This window comes from Trichogramma pretiosum, unplaced genomic scaffold, assembly GCF_000599845.2.
Source record: "Trichogramma pretiosum strain Unisexual culture from Peru unplaced genomic scaffold, Tpre_2.0 scaffold68, whole genome shotgun sequence".
NCBI lineage: Eukaryota > Metazoa > Arthropoda > Insecta > Hymenoptera > Trichogrammatidae > Trichogramma > Trichogramma pretiosum.
Genome location: NW_019641616.1, coordinates 288383 through 309455, shown reverse-complemented (window position 1 = coordinate 309455; position 21073 = coordinate 288383). Strand labels below are relative to the sequence as shown.

The following is a 21073-nucleotide window of genomic DNA, read 5'->3' as shown; positions in this document are numbered from 1 at the left end:
ATGAGTGGGGGATGGATCTAACTTTGCTTGGCAGAAAGAAAACTCGCCGCCAAAAAGCAGGCATATAATCCGCTGCAGAACATTATTTTTGTTATTATGCCAGTTTATTATTGTGTTGATGTGAATTTATCATAATATTTCCCACTAAAGCAGTTGCTCGTATAAAATGAAGTAGAAATATATGAAATTTATCGATTTTTCATTTGAGAAAATATCTCTTTTCTTGCGTAACATTTATTGACCTAAAAAAATTTTAAAACTGTGGTGGATGTACGTGCAATCATTTGAAAGTCAAAAACAATCAATTCTGGTTTCAAGTTAATGAATATTTTTTTCTCAAGATCCACTACAAACGATACTTTTCTTGTTATTTCAGAGGCCCGTTCAGCGTAGTGCGAAAATGTATTCATCGACAAACGGAACAGACATTCGCTGTGAAGATTGTTGACGTAGCCAAATTTACTTCCAGTCCAGGACTCAGCACCGCAGGTGATTAATAGTTCGAAAACATTAATTTTCTCCTTTACGCAAAGTGATGAAATATTTACCGTTAACAATTACATTTCAGACTTGAAACGCGAGGCAACAATATGTCACATGTTAAAGCACCCTCACATAGTCGAGTTGCTGGAAACTTACAGTTCCGAGGGCATGCTGTATATGGTTTTCGAGTAGTGAGTATTTAAAAAAATTCTTTGCTCTTTGCAAAAGTCTCGAATTTAATCTGTATCGTTTGATGTTATTACAGTATGGACGGTTCTGACCTGTGCTTCGAAGTTGTAAGACGTGCCACGGCTGGATTCGTATATAGCGAAGCAGTTGCTAGGTAAGTTTTAATTAACTTTACTTGTTCAAGTCTATAATTCAGACAATTCTCGGAAAAAACGCCATGCCACAACACAAATTAAAATTAAAACATTAAGCACGCCGGTGCAGTCATTAATCTTGAAAATGTCTTTTGCCTTAGAATGTTCAGCTCTACACTAATTAATGTCAAATTTATAATCCCTGAAATTACATTAGTTTTCTTGACATAAAGAATAAAATTGAAACATTTATTGACATTATTATATCATTAATTTTTAGACTCGCATATCAAAACCTGTATGCTAGTGTTACATTATTCTGTAGGGTTAGACGTCGGGAAAAAATTTTAAAATAACAATTATACACAGATGATAACTATTTATTTATGTTTTTAGCCATTACATGCGCCAAATTTTAGAAGCATTACGTTACTGTCACGAAAACGACATAATTCATCGAGATTTGAAACCTCAATGTGCTCTTCTTGCTGGCAAAGAAAATTCGGCTCCTGTCAAATTACGCGGCTTTGGAGTGGCTATTCAACTTCCCACACAACCTAATGGAGTTGGTATGTGAAAGCTTCAAATACTATCATTGTCTTTAACATTATTTCGTTTGCTACAATGATAATTTTTTATTTATTAAGAGAACAGAAGAACTAATTCTCGTTTCTTGCAAAATAGTATGACTTTGATAACTATAGCTAACAAAACGTTTTATAATGTTAGACTATTTTCAATGTTTTACTTTTAATGAGAGAATTCAAGGTCGTTCTATTTTGAAAAGTTGCTACAAGTTGAGTAAAATACAAAAGCAATAAGCTCGTACACTTTTGCTAATATTTGTGCAAGTTGTATGTTTTTACGTAAAGGAGCACCATGTGTCGATTAAAACACAAATTTACAGACAGTAAATTATAATGATTATTATGTACTTCACTATATTGCTTTGGGTTTCTTAGAAACTTTTCGTGCTACTCTTTTCTCTGAAAAATTCGCGTTACCATGTGCTAGAGATAACATTACTGTTTTTGCATAAAATGTCAATGAAACAAGACAAAAAACATACTTTCAATCATACCATGATGTTTTTTAATCATACTAAAATTAGGTTTCAGTAGAAAATGATTCTGGATTGAAGCTTCAACATATTTATGTTTTTAGTAACACCTCATAGTTTTATTTTAGTACGTTGTTATCATACGTTGTAGAATTTTTAATCGGATAAGAGAATATATAACGTGAAAAAATAAGTCAGAAAATCGATGACGTTTATCAATTTTATGTCAATGAATTCAGAAGCGTACACAACTGAGTATCGGCCATACCTGAGCCCAAAAGGGCAGGTCTACTTGAAGGTTGACAACGATGGTAAGCCGGATTCAAAAAATCCAATTCATCATATACTGCAGGATCCATATATTATATATAAATTTATCGCCACACTTCAATTCATTTCATGCTTATATTATATTCACAAGTGTGTCACGTGTTGTTTTTGCTAACAAATATTTTTAACTCCACACCGACGTTGCTTATGTCAGTAAAATGAATTGAAAATATTATGCGTGTTGGCGCTTCACTGCTTGCTCGTGTGAATTATCCTTCAATTGACACACTCCAACACTTTTGCCCTTCCAAATTTTCGTCTCTTTTCGAATCTAATATAATTCTATACTTCTTGAATTATTCAAATTGTTTGGTGCTTATGAATATATTAATTTAAATAATTGATACAATTATCGACTAAAAATGATGCGAAATCATTTTAATTACGGCAAGTCTATAGGTTTATGGAGAAACGTTGAGAATTCACTCAAATGAATTCATTCAGTATAATTGATAGTGCTCTATGCTAGTGTTTATTTTTTGATAAGATGAAGGCTTTGTATACGATTGGTATTGAATATTCAGAGTACTTGATCTTTAAAAAATTAAATTAGCATTGCCATCTAAAAATAGCAAATTTAATAACATCTGTACTAATATTTCATATGAATTAAAAATATTGATGTTTTTTACTTTTCGTAAAGCTCTGAACGAAAAATGCATCACTTTTTTACGTTTTTGTCTTTACAGTATAGGTAGTTAGTCAATTTCGAGTAATTTTCGTATTAATAGTTGTTTATACACGTATGATTGACACTATTCAAATCATATTTTCCCAAAGTAACTAACGAAATTATAAAAGTTAAATTTCTATGTTTTCACTCACCCTTACCTGAACACCTGTCATCTACTCATTTAGAGTATCCTTCGCTTTCATTAATGTAATTAATTCGTAACAGCATAAAATTTACATGTTGCCACATAGAATTTTTAACATTTTTAAAATGCTCATATTTCCATGTGCTTTGCATTGATGTTGTTTACTTTTTTCGATGTTTTTATTATAAACAATTTTTTCATTACCATTTAGTATTTTCATTTTTAAATGTTACAAAATATTAATGTAGCATGATATATATCTAATAAAAAAACTTATTTATTCCTACACGAGTTATAAACAGATTTTGTCGATAAATAAAATATTAATTAAAATTTCTAGTTGAACAAGTAACAGTTTTTACTGCTACTATCCAAATAAACATAAAAAATTAAATACTGCATTGATTTTTAAATAAATACGACGCATAATAATACTTGCTTCCTAAATCAAAAAATTATTAAAGCTTACTACGCTAACTCAGCCTCAATTTCTAGTTTTAATTTAAACAGGACAAAAATCCTGAAGAGATCAAATGTATCCGTAAATTCAAATGCTTCAAGAAATGCTAAAGCCTGAACAATAATTTCAATGGTCATGATTATAAAAATTACAATCGTTTCACAGGCCGCATTGGGTGTCCACACTTTATGGCACCAGAAGTCATACTCAGAAGGCAGTACGGTAAACCGGGCGATGTCTGGTCCGCCGGTGTACTCCTTCACGTTTTGCTGACCGGCACGCTACCCTTCGTCGGTTCGGGCGAGCGATTGCGAGAGTCCATTTGTCGAGGTCGTGTACAGGTAAGGCCTTTCTCAACCCGAGCTAAGGAAAAACGAAATTTTCACCAAAGGGTTGTGATTTCCGATTGAGAGTCATTCAAATGAACATAATTTGCAGATGGAGTCGCCTCAGTGGGAGCCAATAAGCGAGTCAGCAAAGGATTTAATTCAGCGTATGCTCACCACGGACGTGAATCACAGGATCACAATTCAAGAAGTGCTGAACCATAAATGGCTACGGGTAAGTATTTCCTCGTTTTCGCCTCTCTCTGTCTCTCTCTATTTCTCTTGCATTGTCATTCTTGAAATTCTCTCGACCGTATAAACAGCGAGCCGCGTCGGGAGTCTACTAAATTACTATTTGCAGAAAGCCGGAGAGGCTCGACAATGGCTGCGGCGCATGGTATCACGTGCCCCGTGTACTTGGAGATAAAAGAGCATCCATAAATGTGTGTTAAGAGCCAAGCCACGAACCATCATCTTTCTTCATCACCGCGAACTCGTTGATTCCCTCTCAATCTCTCGCTCCGAGTATACGTGTATAGACGCGCGAGTACAGTGTCTGCGCTACTCACTCTACCTAGTTAGCAGACTCTACATGCTCAAAGTCTGTTATCGCTTTGAGCATCGACCAAGTGCACCAGTCGATCTGATCTCTCTTGTATACACCCACGCAAGTTGCCGATTGATCAACCCCTTCCGTGTATTTTACAACTTGTATGCTGACTTTCTATTTCTTCTTTTCTCTATCTCCGTCTCCCTTCCATCTATCCTATCTATGTGTAAATGCGCTCGATAAAATATGACGAGAAAAACAGCGAGTCATGGGAGGAGAGGCTCGCACGCGTCTTCCGACGTTTCACACGTGGAACTGGGTTATCGATCTTCTATATACAATGGAGTAAAGCTCCAACGGTTAATGGGATTAATCAGTATTTATACTTTTTACTTTGTATTTTTTGCCGCTTCCTTGCAACAAGTACATCGTTGCTCGACTCGCATCGAGATCTTCTCGCAGCTCTTTTATTTAAAAATAATATTTTTTATCGCGTGGGTTACGAATTTTGATACGTACTTGAGTTTTACACAATATACCTATCCTGCATTGTCAGTTTCTGCAGTCATTGTGGTTCATTATGCAGAAACTCCAAAAGCGAAATACACCTCGGAGTCAAAGACCATGACGGAGCATTGTGTACCTTTGAAAAATACAATTTGCATTCATCAAACGTGCTGCTGTATATTCTCTGCATTTTTATTATTTTTTCTTTCTTTTTCATCGATGAATATTGAATCGGATGTTTAAATGCACGATAGCACGTATAAGTTTGCATAGCAAGTAACGATACGACCTGGTTTTTTTTATTTTGTTTCGCAGGACCGAGACAAGGGCGTAGCTCGTCTACACTTGGGCGATACGATCGAGGAATTGAAAAAGTTCAACGCAAGGCGAAAATTAAAGGCTGCCGTGAAGGCGGCCGTCGCATCGTCCAAATGGCAAATTCCATATTTAAGGCCGAGCAGTGGTGGCGATAGCTACTACGATGCTGCCGAGGAAGAGGTCATGACCACGGGTACGTGTATAAATAGGTCAAAGCAATTTGTAGGTCAGTTCCAGAGCGCTCTTGCTCTTTATGTATGTATGTGTGTGCGCGTGTATACATAGAGGTACATGTGCACAGCGTACCGATGCATACATCACCTTTGTGGATGCTGTGCTATTCTTCCCCTCTCTCTACTCGCTAATATTTCAAGCGGAAAAGCCACCTCATTTCTTATTAATTTACAGCGGTACGCCGATTCGATGTTTGTCGTCGGCGTCGACGTCGATACATGTACTCCCATGCATAATTATAACTCTTGGCTTTTTTCAGGTGCCATCAACGAAATTTTAGACTCGTTAGACGATATAGAAGTACTTCAGGAGAGTGGCAGACTAAGTAGGTTGGAAATTCTTGCAGCCGTCGACGATAGGAGATTGCGGAAACTATTAGAGGTAGGTAGTCGGTGATTTTTATTTTTTGCCTCTCAACTGTCAACTGCGCTAGAGCGTAGAATATCTTAATTTTTTCTGGCACACGTCAGAGAGTAGTTTGAGTGACTTTTGCGCATCAGACTTCGATTGAATTATCAGCAAAGAGTTCGAGCTGCGAGAGCGTTTCGTGTTTATGTTAATTAGAGCATGAAACTGTCGCTCGAGATCTTTAATGGAGAAATCTGATAGAGCTGGAACTTTGTTACACGAAGCTAAAAGTCGTGAATAAAGTACAAGATTAAATTGACATTACAAACGCATCAAGCCCGAATGCAGATTAAAATCCAATTGATAAGAGTAATCTTGCATCGGTAAAGTAGATAAACCGTCGTGGACCATCGTGGATAGCTGCGACTTTTTTACTCCCCGACGGTCGGAGAGGGGTTGGCCGTGAGCTCCAGAGATTCTGCGCCAGTGTTATCATCTGCCGTTGCTGCTTCGTCGAGGCAATTTTCCAAGCCGTAGTACCAGTTGAAATCAAGTCGTGGCGCTGCTCGTACCGGCGCGTCCGCATCCCCGAGCGACGCAGCATCCGCGCAAGCTCCAGGCTCTCGGCTATTAAAATCGAAATTCAGCCCCCCGAAGTCGCATGCGTCGTGCAAGCTCGCAAGCACAAGATGTCCGCTTGAACGTGCGCGTGAGTGCGAGAGAAAGAGAAAGATATATATTCGTTCGTGGTTCGATAGAAGTGAAATAAGAGGGCGTGCGGCAGCAGCAGCAGCAGCTGAAAGCAAAACAAACAACAGGATCTCGGCTGGGAATTGAGCCCGTGAGATAAAAAGCAAATAAACGCGAAGGGAGGAAATTTCGTGGCTTCGAGGGCCAAGATAATCTGGAATTCTTTGAGGATGACGTTCTCGATCACCGAAGCGCAAGCTCGGGCCGCTTATCCGCGATCCAGAGCGCCCATGCTCTTCTTCGTATTGGTGCTGTTTTTCTTCTTTATCTCGTTCGCCCTGTTGATCATATTTTTTACGACTTCCTGAGCACGCGCCCCGCCGGTGCCGATGGTCGTCATGGACCTCGGCAACGATTACGCAATTTAGATTCTCTCTTTTGCCTCGTGCGTCTTTGCGCTTTTTATCAAGGGTGGAGGGGGACAATAGACGAGCTTCGACTATGCATATTTTTCAACTGATGCTCATCGGAGATACTGAGATTCTTGGAGACTTGCTTGAGATAGCCGGCATGATGGTAAGCCCCTCTTAACCTCGGTTGGTCATGCAGCTTATATGGCAAACTCAAATTGTTACTCTTCATGTTTAGTATCTCATACTGATCCTGGAATTAATTAAATTTTATCGTCTTCAACGTTATGATTTTTTATATTGTTTGTTACGAAATCATAAGGTTCAAAAAAAAAAAAAAATAAATAAATAAATAAATAAATGCATAGAAATAAAACTAGAAACGTCAGAAAAAAACTGCATCATATAATTCCATGAAACTCAATTATTTTTATTTTGCAGGTGTACGATAAAGTAGCGACACGCGTACCATCACCATGCCGGGCGCCTCCGACCGATGCTGTCCAAAGGGCGCAGGAAGTCGAGGAGCTGTTAAAAACTGCCGAAAGATCCTCTTCAAGAAATATTGACCGCGGCGATCTTCGAGAACTTAAAGAACTACTTAGTCAGCCGCATTTTAAGGTAAGTGCTACTCTGCCTCTCTCTTTTTCATTCTCTTCACTCCTTATTTCGGTGCTTTCAAATCAAGAATAAACCTTTTGAGTGCACCCAGCCGAACCACTCGACGTCTAATTTATTACGACGCATAAACCCGAGGCCAACACGTGTTCAGAATTTTTAATTCTAACTAAATGATAGTGAATATTTTACCTGGTGTAACTCGGTCGTTAGACAGCGCAATAAGCTGACGTATTTTTTTTTTTTTTTTTGCAACTCCCCTCGTTTTCATTAGAGCGACGCTTCGTCAAAAAGTTTCACCAAGACATCTCTATGGCAAAGCGGCCTTTTTTTAACTAACATATTCCTCTGCAAGCTCACAAAGAGAAACTTTAATGCTAAAATGAAGTTTAATGATAAAATCAACATCGAATTCGCCATATTTTACAGACCATGAATATAAAATGCTGCACGCAGCAGTCCCAACAGTTTTGGAAAACTGGAAAAGTTTTTTTTTAACCTGCTGAAAACTTTTGATCACTGTAGTAAAAAGTCAGGGCAAAAATTCGATTTAGCAGGCGCTGAAAAAAGACTTGCACCAAACTTTCGCTCTTTTTGCGAAAAAGAATTTAAGTAATCTACCCTATATTGTGTAAAATATGGCTAAAAAGTGCTTTGGCGCGTCGGGTGATTGCTTGGTGTATTTATTTGTCAAATCCACTAGAAAATTTAGCTTATGCTCAAAGAGCATAGGGAAAACATCAAAAAAAGAGGTTCACATATATGATTCAGGACGAGACGCACGTGTAGCTCGCAGACATATTTGCTTTAAAGTACTTGTGGGAGGGAAGGGACGCGTTCAAAAATTTTCATTTCTGAATGTATTAATCCGAATAAAACGAAGGGTTTCCCAAACGCAGAAGATATTTTTCCTAGGTATAACCCATCATCGTACTCGAAGAGAAGAGATGAAGCACGAAGGCTGGAGAGAGAGAGAAAGATCTATTGTTCTTGGGCATTCTCTTTATTATTCGTATTCCCCGATGATATTCTTTTCCCTATTCGTCGGCCGCGCATATCCTGCAAAAGTCGCGCTCCCTTTTTGTCCCCCTCCCAGCTGCCATCCTATCTTTGTCCGCGTCTTTTGCAACATTCACCCACTTTTTAAGGCTCGTTTTGTCTTATACATGCACAGACGACGACGAGCAAGGCGTGTCTGTATTCGCAGCCTTACAAGCTCGCGGACATGTATGTGTGGGTGCTCTTCTAAATCCCTGCGGAGGTTTTACTAACTAGAGTTCTAGAATACGTAACGATAACGAGTGCGACGACATGGGAGGCGGGCGATGTCGTCGGCGGGACTCGACATACTCCACACACACAGCCACACACATACACATACATAGGCACAGGTACAAGCTGGTCTTGTGCTAGCGGACATTAATTTATCATAGCTTACACGGTGCTCCACGGCAAAAGGTGTAAGAGAGTCTGCGTGCGTACGTGTATAGAGCCGCTAGCGCACAACTAGTAGTAGTAATAATAACGCCGCTATCTTGGAAATCTCGTCTAGCTCTGGCGTGTGCACTGCGTATGTACGTGTTGGTGAAAAGAGAGCTTTCACATAGACTCGTCGTGTGTGTATGCAGTACTCGCTTTATGCTGGCGAGACTTGAAAAATTCACACGGCGAAAAAGCTCGCCTCGCTACTGCTGCTGCTGCTGCTGCTTCGTCGCTGTGTTGCACAAAAAAAAGGAGGAATTCAATTCTCGCGCGATGCATTGAAAGAGCAGCAGTAGTGAAGCAGCAAAAGAAATGAAAGAAGCAGAAGTAGAAGAAGAAGAAGAATAAGAAGAAGAAGACGCGAGTAAGAAGTCGTCACGTCATTTTTCACATTGCAGTCGGCGGGAGGGAGCTGCATTGCGCGCCCTGTAAAGGATTACGTGTCTTCGTGTGGGCACGGATAAGCATTTGATTAACGAGGCGCATTAGTAGTCGCTGCAATCTGCTGCGCAGCTCCAGCGCTAGAGCAGCTCTAGCCGCGTGCCGGTAGCAACGAAACGGGCGTTCAACTATGCATCGCGTCATTAATTATGCTCGCAGTGCTAGTCCTCCACAAGCCAGCCAGCGATGCTACAGCTACTGCTGCTGCTATACCCAGCCAGGCAAGCAACTTGAATCTCTCTCTCTCTCTCTCTACACGCACTCGCTCGTCTGTGTATGGATGTATATAGATGTACCCTTCAGTCGTGCACGGCTCTGTAGCGTAGTACGTGCTAGTAACGTACGTATAAACCAGTCGCTCGCGCCAGAGCTTCCGATTGCTCTCGTTTTATCGCGGCTGTGGCGGTGGCGGCGGCGGCGGCAGCAGCAGCTCTTGCGCATTATACATGCAATCGTGTTTCGATTGATCGTCTGGGAGCATAAACACCTACCGATTCATTAACTATGAATCGACGTGCAAAAATTCCCCTCCCGACTAATCCGACTTGCTCGCGCGTGGCTCTTTAAACTTCATCTCGCCGTCGCAGCAGCAGACATTCAATCTGCATAAGGCGCGAAAGCTTTAAACCGTAATCGCACAATTTGTTTTTTTTATCTCGCAAGACTTACTTACTCGACTTTCAAACAAGATGTTGCTCGCGGAAAAGTCAGAAACGCAGAGATTCGTCCGGCGACATGTCCGCGCGCGCACGGCCCAAGAAGACTTCGCGGTGGGAAAATGTCGTCAAAAGACGGAAACTGGACCAGGAGAGTAGTAAGTCGCGTCGACGACTGACTTGGCGAGGTCCGGCTAAACTTACTTACATATCTCGGCACTTTCTGTATACGTTGGCGTGTGTTTGTGCGCCTGTGTGCTCGAGATTCGCCCGGCACAACTGAGCGGCCCGCTTATATAGGAAAAGTTTGCCTCGTTGCCGAGCGACAAACTTTTCTACTATCTCTCTCTCTCTCTCTCTCTCTCTTTTACTCTTTCACTCGTTCCTCCTAATTCACGCATTAAAATCGATAAGGTACTCGTCGGTCTACTGTGAGAGCTGTTATACGTGTGTATGGTTGGCTCAGTGGAACGAACGGCGTCGGCGTCGAGTCATCGTCGTCGTCGTCGTCGTTGTCGTTGGTGGTGGTAGTGGTGGTGGTGGTGTGAGAAAAATTTGCGGTGAGGTAAACGCTACCGCCGCTGCTGCCGAGGCTGGAGAACGACCGAGTTGGAAAAGAGAGAAAGAGAGACGAATGTAACGCTCGCTCTCTTTCTCTCCTCTCTTTCCTACAGCTCGGCGACGTTTATTTTTCCTCTTGCTGCAGCGATTTCGCTCTAGCTAATGGCTCTCTCTCTCTCTCTCTCTTTCGCGGATTCTTTTTTTTTCCGCGTTTGCCTACGAGCTCTGAGACACGACGAGCTAGCGAATGTGTGTGTGGGGGGTTGTTGTGTGTGGGCGCGCGCTAGGCTCGTTGCCGTTAGTTAGACTAGCCAAGCAGAGCAGAAGAAGTGGCAAGAAAAGCGAAATAGAAATAGAGAATGTCTCGCGCGTCGAAAAAGAGTGTGGGCGCATAGCAGCAGCAGCAGCAGCAGCAGCAGCAGCGGTGGCTGGAAAAATGGGGAAAGCAAAGGGGGGAGGAGGAGAGAAAGAAAGAGAGAGAGAGAGAGAGAAGAGAGCGAGATGGAGAGTGGGTCTCGCGGCACTCCGGCATGAGCGCATATATAGAGTGCAGTAGTACAGCGGAGAACGACGTACAGTGGGGTAGGGTATACAGAGGAGCATTGCCGCTACTCTCCGCCGTCGCTGCTGCTACCGCCGCTATATACTGCGCTGCCTAGCGGTACGCTATACGGTGGTGCAGCGAGCCAGACAGAGACAGCAGGAGGAATGAGCTCGCCGGGGGGTTGCGGCGCGGCCAGGGCGCCGTCGAGCTAGTTCGACGCGAAACGCAGCTCGCTAACGACGCGCTAGTTCACGTTTGTCGCAGCCGAAGCCGCTGCGCTTCTACGCTAGTTTTATAATAAATTTTCGCGCGCGACGCGCATTTTTTATCGGTGTGCGTTTCCTTACTCGCCGATTATACAGCGGATCGGGCGCGATACGAGAAACACGGAGCGGCGCGTTATCGTCTATACCGAGGGACGAGCTTGCGCTGCTCTCTGCGTGTGCAGTGTTGCAAAGCGCGCAAGACACATAGATTTTCTCACCACGTGACAGTAATAGTGCTCGCGGCTCCTTCTACTGCTCCCCCCGGTGGTGTTCGAACTGCTGCGCGCAACACACGGGACGACGGAAGTCGTTGCGAGCAGAAAAAACGCCAAGGAGATTTCCTAGAGATAAATAGTCGTGTGCCAGTTTATACGAGTGCGAAGTCACGAGCTTCGAGGACAGCCACTGTATACACATCTCGTAAGATTAAGTTACTGCGTTGGTCGGAGAAAGCTTAGCTATGGGTGATGAAAGTTGGTCGCATCTCAGCACAGTGCGTTTGTGTGTCGTTCGTGTGTGATGCCAGTTTATGCGTGAGAAATTGCGGGTGAGTGTGTTGCGTGCTCGGTGCGATCGTTTTCGCGCGAGTCGCGTCGCGAGTGCAGCCAACTGCTCTCTCAATTCTATTCTCTCTCTCTCTCTCTCTTCTCGTCCAGCTCGAGTTAATTTATCGCCTCGGGCGAGAGAGTACGTGCGGTCGCTTTGAAAGTCCGTTTTAATCAGCGAAGCCTCGGCATAAATATTCAAGATTTCGTGGTGGCCGAGAAGGGGGGTATACGCTGCAGAGCGGCCGCCGTGCATATGCTGCTCGCACACACAGGTCCACTGCACGGCTGGATCGTGCTCGGCGAGAGGGCAGCAGCAGGGATGGAGGGGCCGAGCTGCTGCTGCTACTGGCCGAGAGAGAGAAGATGCACGGCGGCCACTAGATAGCGGCGAATCGATTACCCCGGCGTTCACCTAGAATCAGAAACGTGCGCGTGGCTGCTGCTGCTTCGTATACACCGGCGGCTGGCTGTGTATATAATGCCCGCGCGGTATACACAGCGTTCGTATATACGCCGGAGAGAAGAGGGGCTACACCACTGCGGCTCTATATTGCTCCCACGCGAAATCTGCGCCGCCGACGTATTTTAGCTTGTAAACAGAGAACTCTGTGCGCCGAAAGCCAAGAGCTGCTGCTGATGTTTTTTCATGTGCACCAGCCCGTGTGCATGTATATAAACGCGCGTGGTGAGCTGCGATACACCCACCCGCGCACAAAATAGAGATGCATTTGCATGTAGGGTTTGTTGTTCCGGTCGCCGCCGCCGCCGCCACCGCTACCATCACTAGCAGCGCAGCGCCGTTCGGCTAATATACCCGAAGCCAGGCCTCGTATAAACCAGCAACAGCTCCGTGTAATCACGGACTTTTTGCTTGTTTTGTGTGCGCTCTGCTTATGCATATAGAGACTGGAGCAAGCTCGAGCTTGGCTCTATATTAGCTACAGGTACATAGAGAGCAACGTGTCGATTTTGTCGATTTATCATGCTGCGCTCTATCCGGGAATAGATGTTGCGCGCCTTCGCTTCTATGGATTTCTGGCTCTCTCTCTCTCTCGCTGCTGCTGCTGCGCGGCGTACGCCTCGAGTGATGTTTACACATCGTCGGAACTGCACCTTCGCAGCCACGTAGAGAGCTCTATATAACGGTAGCAAAACTCGGATCCACGAGCGCCATTCCTCTCTCTCTCTCTCTCTCGTTGAAACGAGTTTGGAGCTTTGCATCGACGACGGCCGCCCGACTCGCTTTGCTTTTGCCCGAGCTCGTGCATTTACGCTCATACTGCAGCTATAGAGCCGATGCGGAAGTGGATGAGAACCACACACACACACACACACACACAGGCGCGTCTCTCGCTCTCGCACGATGTGTCTACGCATGCACGCACATCGGCCCGCATATATCATTCTGAACTCGTTACTCTCTGTGCGCGCATATATGCGCCACGCAGCTGCATATATGTATACGCGCACAGCTCGTCAATTTCGTGCGGGGAGGGCGGCTCTTCTCTCTCGCTCTCGAAGCGCACACCCTTCGTTTGATTAAAAATTCGTTGTTATAACCGTGTGTGTGTGTGTACCGCTGCAGCCGCTACTGCACTCGCTATCTATCTCTCTCTGGACAAGCCGCTGATGGATTTTATAACTAGGCCATGCATGCATGCAAACTCGCACATCCGTTGGCGCTTGTCTTCGAGTGCGTTTCTGCACTACCCCCCCCTTCCCATGCATGTAACGTCATTACTACGTTATTTTTTTTCCATTCGACCGAATAAACGGAAAATCCGATTTTTTCTTGATTTACGATTGCGGTGACTTTAATAGTATATGTGTGGGTGTTTCTTGTAATGTCGAATAAAAAGACGCATTTTATCATACTTTTATAGCCTTTATAGTTCCGTTATAAATGCCCCAGCCATTTCTCAAGATAATAGCTCGGCGCCGCTGCTGCTGTAGTTTCTTTCGATAAAGGGGGATATGATACGTTTTTTGGTAATACGATTCGCCTCCTATTTCTCATCCTTGTATACGCGGTGGCTCTCGGCGCGGCGTGTATATACAGCTACATACATATCTTTCAACCCACATGATATGAAATACACTTGAAAATAATACAAGTGCACAACTCGTAGACTTGAAATTAATGAGCGCCAGGAGAGGTCACAGCGGAAATAAGAGCGGAAAATTTCATTATGATAAACATACCGGCATCACTTAAGTTTTGTAATATAACAACGAACTTTGCCATTTCAACTCTCTCCCTCTCTCTCTCATTCTCTCCTTCCTTCTCTTTCGAGAGAGCTACAGTGAGAGATGGAAAAAAGTTCATTAATGTGAATAGACACTAGAAGAAAACGATTAATTTCATTAGTACTCGACGCGCGAGAGCATTCAGAGCTTATGGAGCAGTAAAGGTGCAGGCGCAGGTGCCGCTGCAAAAGAAAAGACTAGTTTGCATGAAAAAGTTGGTATGCAGCGTAAATGCCGGGGCGCAGACCGTTTAGTCATTAAGTATAGACAGCACATATACGTATACATACATAATGTATGCATAATAAAAATATATACATGTATATTAAAGCAGTTGGCCATTTCACGCTTGGCGCTTGGAGCTTGCAGAGAAGAGAATTTGCCTCTCAACCTGCCCTGTGGGGCAAAAAACAATGCGCGCAACACGCGTGCGATGTAAGTTTTATAAAGCTCTGATACTCTGTGTATGCCACTCGAGGGTATCGTCCTATCTTTATTTCATTTTCTCCCTCTCTGCTATTCTCTTGCCTCTCCTCCCTCCCTCCCTCTCTGGTTTATTTTTCTTCTGGCGCTCTTTTTGCCATTTGAGCTTATGTGTCATTACCGCCGACTGTACGTGCACGCGTTCACATATACTGATCGATTCAATCAATTGACTCGAAAGTACTATGGATAAATTGATATGTCACGCGAGAAATAAAGTCATCGGTAGAAATCGAACTCGAGGCTCTGGGCTTCTTTTTCTTCTTCTACTTCGTTCTTCTCTTTTTAATCGCGTGAGCAGAAAAGTCAATCGAGATGAGAGCTCCGCAGTAGCGCAGTAGCGGTATAACCTCGTCCTCCTGGGAGCTGGAGCGCGTATATAGCCAGATACTAGCTAGACATTTTACAAGAGCCCGAGTACCCGCGATGCACGAAACGTTTTCAATCGGTCCCGTCATTACCTTCCGCCGGAAGCGCAAGGAAAAAGCTCGAGACTAGAGTCGGTGCTCTGAAAAATTATCACTACTCCTGCTGCGTACGCAGGAGCTGCTGCCGCTGCCACTGCACAGCTACCTATACGAGAGAGAGAGAAAGAGAGATCGTTCCTCCGTTAACTACCAAGTTTGCAAATGTGCACTGCGCAGTATGTACGCAGTGAGTAGCGGGCCCTTCTCTTTCTCTCTCTCCCTCTGGAACGTCAATATTAAAAACGACGACGACGACTCCTCGGTGCTCTCTGACTTTGATAAATATGCCTTCGAAAGATTCCCGATCTTTCGCTCACTCTCTCTCTCTCTCTCTCTCTCAGTACTCGCGTATCCCTTTTCTCGAGAGCTTACTCATATTTTATGCCTCGCGCTTTTAGTACGCGCGACCCCGTTGCGCCGCGCGCAGACACACGCATTTTCCAGCGTGTTCGTGTGTCCTCGTATTTTACCTCCTTCTCCCCTCCCCTTAGTGAGCGCGCGCGCAAGCAACGAGAAAAAGAAAGGTCTATTATTCAAACGTCGTGCGATGCATTGTGTGTTGTTTCCTTTCAACAATAGCGCGCTCCCTGCGCGCGTGGATGTACACGCACACACACACTTATACGCTTATATAGCTGCGGGAACACAGGCAGTCACGGGCACTCGCTTAAAACCTGTCGAAGTTTCTATCTACTTTCGGTACCCACAAAACACCTTTCCCCCAAGCGCATAATTACGTTACTCTCGAGTTCTTGTCTCTTCGAATGAAGCTCGAGCTTGCAAGTTTTCATTGTTCGAATGCGCCCGCGCGCTTATATAGCTGCTGGATCGAAAAAGCGCAGCTCAAGCCCGTATACGCGTGTATGCGCCGCGCGGGATAGCAGGCGAAATTAGCATATACAGCCGAGCTAGCACGCATAACACAATCCATTTGCCAATTGAACGTGTAAGAGCATAAATTATACGTCGGCCGCGAAAGGTAATAATCGCGCCCCAGCCCAACTATTGTGCGCGGCTCTATATACGTATAATATGGCCCTCGCGATTAACCGTGATTATCGTCAAATTTTGAATATTCACGAAGGCGAGCGAACGGCGGCCTCGACTCGCGTGCGCATTTTGAGCCTCATTACATCATTGCCCGCACGCGGCGAGCTCTAGCACCGGAGAGCGAATGAGCTGACTAGTCTGATCTTTGACGTTTTCAATGCAGTTTGCGCGAATCGAGCATTAAGCGCGCCACGAGAGCACGCTGTATATCTGGCGCACACGTACACACTTAGCTCGTTGGCCCGACCGCCGCGTAACAACGTTCCCAACTTTCGAGCGCCGTATAACTTGGAAAATACGCATAATATAGATTATATTTCCTTGTGGGCCGCTTATACATCGCAACTCTTGCCAAGGTTTATAACGTAAACTTTCCAATAATGAATATCATAACTGATGGTGCGCGGCTATAGATCTTGCAGCAGTAGGGCGTACGCTTTAGCAGCAGGCTTGGCTTTGTTTTCAAAAAGTTTCGCGCTCGCGTTCTTCATCGATTGAAAATCCAGCCGTTTCCTCCGAAGCGCCGCTTCCAGAGTAATATTTGATTTATACGCGCCGCACGAAGATTGACTTTGGCCCCAAAATTTTCTTATCTGTTTCTCTCGGCCTGTAGTCACTCTCTGCCGTGCGCGCGCGTTAATTCAATTTTCTTTTCACAGGCTTCCAACTTGCCGAACGTCCGACTGCTGCTCGCTGCTTGCGATTATTATTGTTAGCTCTCCCGAAAGCTCGAAAATCAATAGTCACACACCAACGAGAGAAAAAGAGAAATACGGAGAGAGAGATTTGCTGGCTGCCTAGTAAAACAAGACCCTTTTTTCTCTCTTTCGAGCCCATAGATTCCCAAGCGCGCTAGACAGCCAGAGCTAGTCTAGCCGATTTTTCGGTATAAAAAAAAAAGAAAAAAAATATGCATTGTGCTCTCTCGCGTGCCAGGAGCTGAAGAAGCGGCAGCAGCGGCAGAGGCAGCGAGGGGGAGGAGTTAAAACACGCGCGCGAGGAGAAGAACGAGGAAACAGAGATATAGCCTTGCGCGCCGTATGAAACGAGAGTGAGACTATATATTCCCCCGAGGGTAAGCGACGCCTAGGAATGCCCATTATCTTCTTCGGCATTGGCCGCGACGTATACATTTCCCTGGAAGCTAAATTGCAATCATCTTTCCGAGCGACTGAACCGCGTGCGCTAGTCTGCCTACTCTGCCTGCTGCTGCTGCTGCTGCTTTGTACGTGTTCGCTGGCGCCTTATCAAAGAGCTTGTCTCTCGCCATTACAACTGCGGTCGCTTAACCGTCATTCTCCAAGGTTATTCTCTCCTTCTGTTCTCTCTCTCTCTCTCTCTCCCTCTCGCCCCTTTGTAAATTTACTCTATAATGGTAGTCGTACGTAAGTGTAGCCAGGCCATATTCTCGCGATATGTTACTGCGGCAAATGTTACACACGCAGTGGAAGCAGCAGCCCTTCCTGCAGCAGCAGCAGCTGCTCCTTGCCTTATCACGCACCCGAGCCAATATATTTCGCCTTGTTTTACTAGGTCGAAACTTTTTTACATGCACTGATGGCGCTTACATATATTGGAGAATCCTCGGCTCGCTTCTTCTTTTTTTCCAGCCCGACCATTTTACGGTCTGATTTACTTTTCAATACCCGACACGAGTCTCGTGAAACTTTAAAATTGTCATTTCTCTGCTTGTTCCAGCGGCTCATCTGATTAAATAGTTGAAATGCGAGCAAAAAAATGAAGATAATTAAGCATATATTGACAATGTTAATTAATATGCGCGCGGCCGTAATTCGGTATACAGAGTCGTTGAAGTGTTCCTCTCCGGCTCGGCCCCGAAACTGCACCTGTAAATTTGCTAATTCGAAAATACGAGCTGCACTGCGTGTTAGTCGGTGCAGTATACGAGGCTCGCGCAGCAACAGTTAATAACCCGAAAACTGCATAATTAGCAAAATCTTTCGGCTCTAGCTTCTGCTTTTCATTTTCTGGCAGGTAGCAGCAGCACTAGTAGTAGTAGTAGTAGTAGTAGTAGTAGCAGCAGCAGCAGCAGCAGTTGCAGCAGTAGCAGCCAGCATATATGCATACACAATATATGTACAATGGAATTCATCAGCATCGATAATTTTAGCGAATTTGCCTCTCTCTTCAGCGCACGTTCTATATATGATATAGTTTTACTACTGTCAGCAAATATGAAATATTCATCAGACACTGCTTCATATGATTTTCCACATGGTTTCGTATAGTACTCGCAGCTTTATTGGTTGATAAAGATTAGCCTCAACCCCAAATAGACGGCCTGCTGTCCTCTCCAGCCTATTCGTTACGAACAAAAGCCCTGCAAGAGAGAGGCAGGAGAGGACTGAAAATTCAATCGAGCCTGAACGCGTGCAAAGCTGCAGCAGCAGCTTAACCGAATAAATATCTATTATATAGGCCTTGTTTGAGTGTCGGGGCGGCCCTTGCCGTCATTAGTATTCCTGATCTTTAGTCATGAGATACGCGCCAGAGTCAATAAGCGTAAACAGCTTTTTGGTCGACTTGGTCGCAGAGACGAGCTTTATCTATATATATTTTGGGAGGAAACTCGCTGCGCGATATTGATCCTTGCCAGGGAACGAGGGTTTAAAGAAAAAAAAAAGAAAGGGTAGAGAAAAAAACGAAAAAAGAAAAAGAAAAAGAAAAAAAGCGAAAGAAGCTGCTGCTGCTTCTGAAAAGTCCGAAAAAGCTACGGTGCAAATATTCTGGCTAAAGGCAGTCTGTTTTTCGCCCAGCGTTTAGCACTCGGAGCTTCGTACATCGCAGCTCGCTGCACGTATCCAGGATTTTCCGATGAACTGTAGGTAGAGCGCGTATAGCTGCCACGCTCGGATAGCTTCAGACAGACTCAACTACGAATGTGTGTGTGTGTATGTGTTGGTGTGTGCGAGACCGTATACGTGTCGAAGGATCGTACACCGCGACTCCTAGAGTGCAAAAGACCGCCCCCACACCCCCTGCACGATCCAGAAACGCTATTTGTACTGCTAGCGTATTGTGTAGATAAGGAATCGTAGGATGTAGCTCGAAAAGAGTAAGCTCCGATACATGTGTGACACGGTGAAATATCACTGCAGCCGCACACATACGGGCTAGATGGAAAAAGATTGTCCTCGGTATGGTGCGGGTCGCGAGCGGTAAAGCGTATTCCCCGAGCAACAAAAAGAGAGCTGCTACCCAGCTCCCGTGCCAGGGCGAAAAATGACCTATGAGACGCTCGATGCGAGTTGACAGGCCGTCGCCGCCGCCGCCGCCGATCGCGAGAGCTGTAATAAGGAAAGGAACAAAAAGCTGGTGCGCGCCATAGCGAGACAAGTTTTCATTCCTCGCGAACAAAACACTGCGCTGTACCTCCTCCTCGCGGGTGCCGTACGCGACGCGCGATACACGCTCTATACACATTTCGATCGAAGCGCAAGGGCAAAAAAATTGCGACCCGCAGCAGCTCCCCGACGTGTTATCGGCCTCTCTCGCCCGTTGTTGTTTCTGCAAAATAACTTGTCGGTTCGGTTTTTTTTCTTCCCCGTTTTTTTCTTGCTTTTTTTTCATAACTGCGAAAAAAAAATTGACGAAAGATTACGCGGCAAACTAATCGATTATCTGCCCCGCGTTCAAACGATTAGCCGCATGAGTCGTCGTTGTAGTCGTTACAATCGCGTTAGGTCATCAGATTCTTTTAACTGGTACAGATTTGATGTAGTAACGGCAGCAGCAGCAGTAACAACTATTGTGCTATAGAAGCAATTAAGGGGGTTGAGCTTAGCCAGGCTTCGCGAGTCGAAAATCGAGGTCGTTTTTTTATTCTCTGAAAATTCAGTGAAGCTGCTGTGTGTGTTGGTGTGCATGTAGTACGCTGCGAGAGCTACGTACGCTGAAAAAAGTGAGGCGGTAGTACGACAGCGTTCGGAGGGAGAGAGAGGAGAGAGACGGAAAAAAAAGGACGAATACTTTGGCGCGCCCATGCACATGTATAGGATGAAGGGTACAGGAGTACTACGTACTGCTTCATGTATATACAGACATAAAACAACTCCGCGCCGAGCAGGCACAATTCAGAGGGTGCTTTTCTTCCGGTGGAGCGGCATTACCGGTAGAGTCATTATGTGTTGGAACGCCTCGTGGAAGCTTCGTGCGCGAGCTCGCTCGCATTTGTTTCCACGTGTGTGTGTGTGTGTGTGTACACGCTGAATGTGAATACGTGCAGCAGCCCTGCTCAGCTGCCTCCCCTCCTGAAAAGAGAGAAAATGTTTATAGTGAAAATATAGCTACTGCGTAGTTGTATTTAATAAGGCTTTTTTGGCCGGCTCCGCCGAGGCCTGCATAATGCCGTTTGTGCGCCGAATCACGACTAGTGTTGCTTTTTCTCACTCCTACTCTCTCTCTCTCTCTCTCTCTCTTTCTATCTCTCGCTCGCGTAGGCAACACCTATATTACATCGAGAAAGAGAAGTGGAAAGGTGTCGTTTTCCAGTTTGGGCTACAGGCCAAATTACAAGAGTCCTCAGCTAAGATCCTCCGAATCCATCTCGTATACATACACAAACACATGCCCTCGCATACACGTACACGTATGACAGCGACGCGGTATTACTTCGTCTACGTCCGGGCTGATGATGCAAGCTTCAACCTCTTTTCCACCCTCTTACCTCCCTGCCTCCTTCTCCCCGACTCTAGGCCGCTGCTGCTGCTGCTTTTCTTGTATGTGTAAGACGGTTATACCCCGAGCGAACGAGGCTACGAGAGCAGCGACGTTTCGAAGCGTCGCGTGTGTTTTGTTATTGTCTCTTTGTTCCCCTCCCTCTGCTCTGCCGG

At 44.8% G+C, this 21073-nt stretch overlaps 1 protein-coding gene across 9 annotated transcripts in view; it reads left to right on the top strand.

Annotated features, from left to right (window-relative positions):
* Positions 1-21073, top strand: part of LOC106651577 (peripheral plasma membrane protein CASK) — a 67523-nt gene that overhangs the window by 7699 nt on the left and 38751 nt on the right. For 7 of the 9 annotated variants that reach the window (XM_023458722.1, XM_023458721.1, XM_023458719.1 and 4 more), the window contains exons 2-11: positions 377-489; positions 569-674; positions 749-826; positions 1203-1375; positions 2106-2177; positions 3640-3815; positions 3913-4035; positions 5173-5368; positions 5669-5790; positions 7299-7478. In XM_023458722.1, coding sequence (XP_023314490.1) covers positions 377-489; positions 569-674; positions 749-826; positions 1203-1375; positions 2106-2177; positions 3640-3815; positions 3913-4035; positions 5173-5368; positions 5669-5790; positions 7299-7478 — 1339 coding nt within the window. The remainder of the gene's footprint in view (positions 1-376; positions 490-568; positions 675-748; positions 827-1202; positions 1376-2105; positions 2178-3639; positions 3816-3912; positions 4036-5172; positions 5369-5668; positions 5791-7298; positions 7479-21073) is intronic. The other 2 variants (XM_014370137.2, XM_023458725.1) reach the window with 1 other exon arrangement.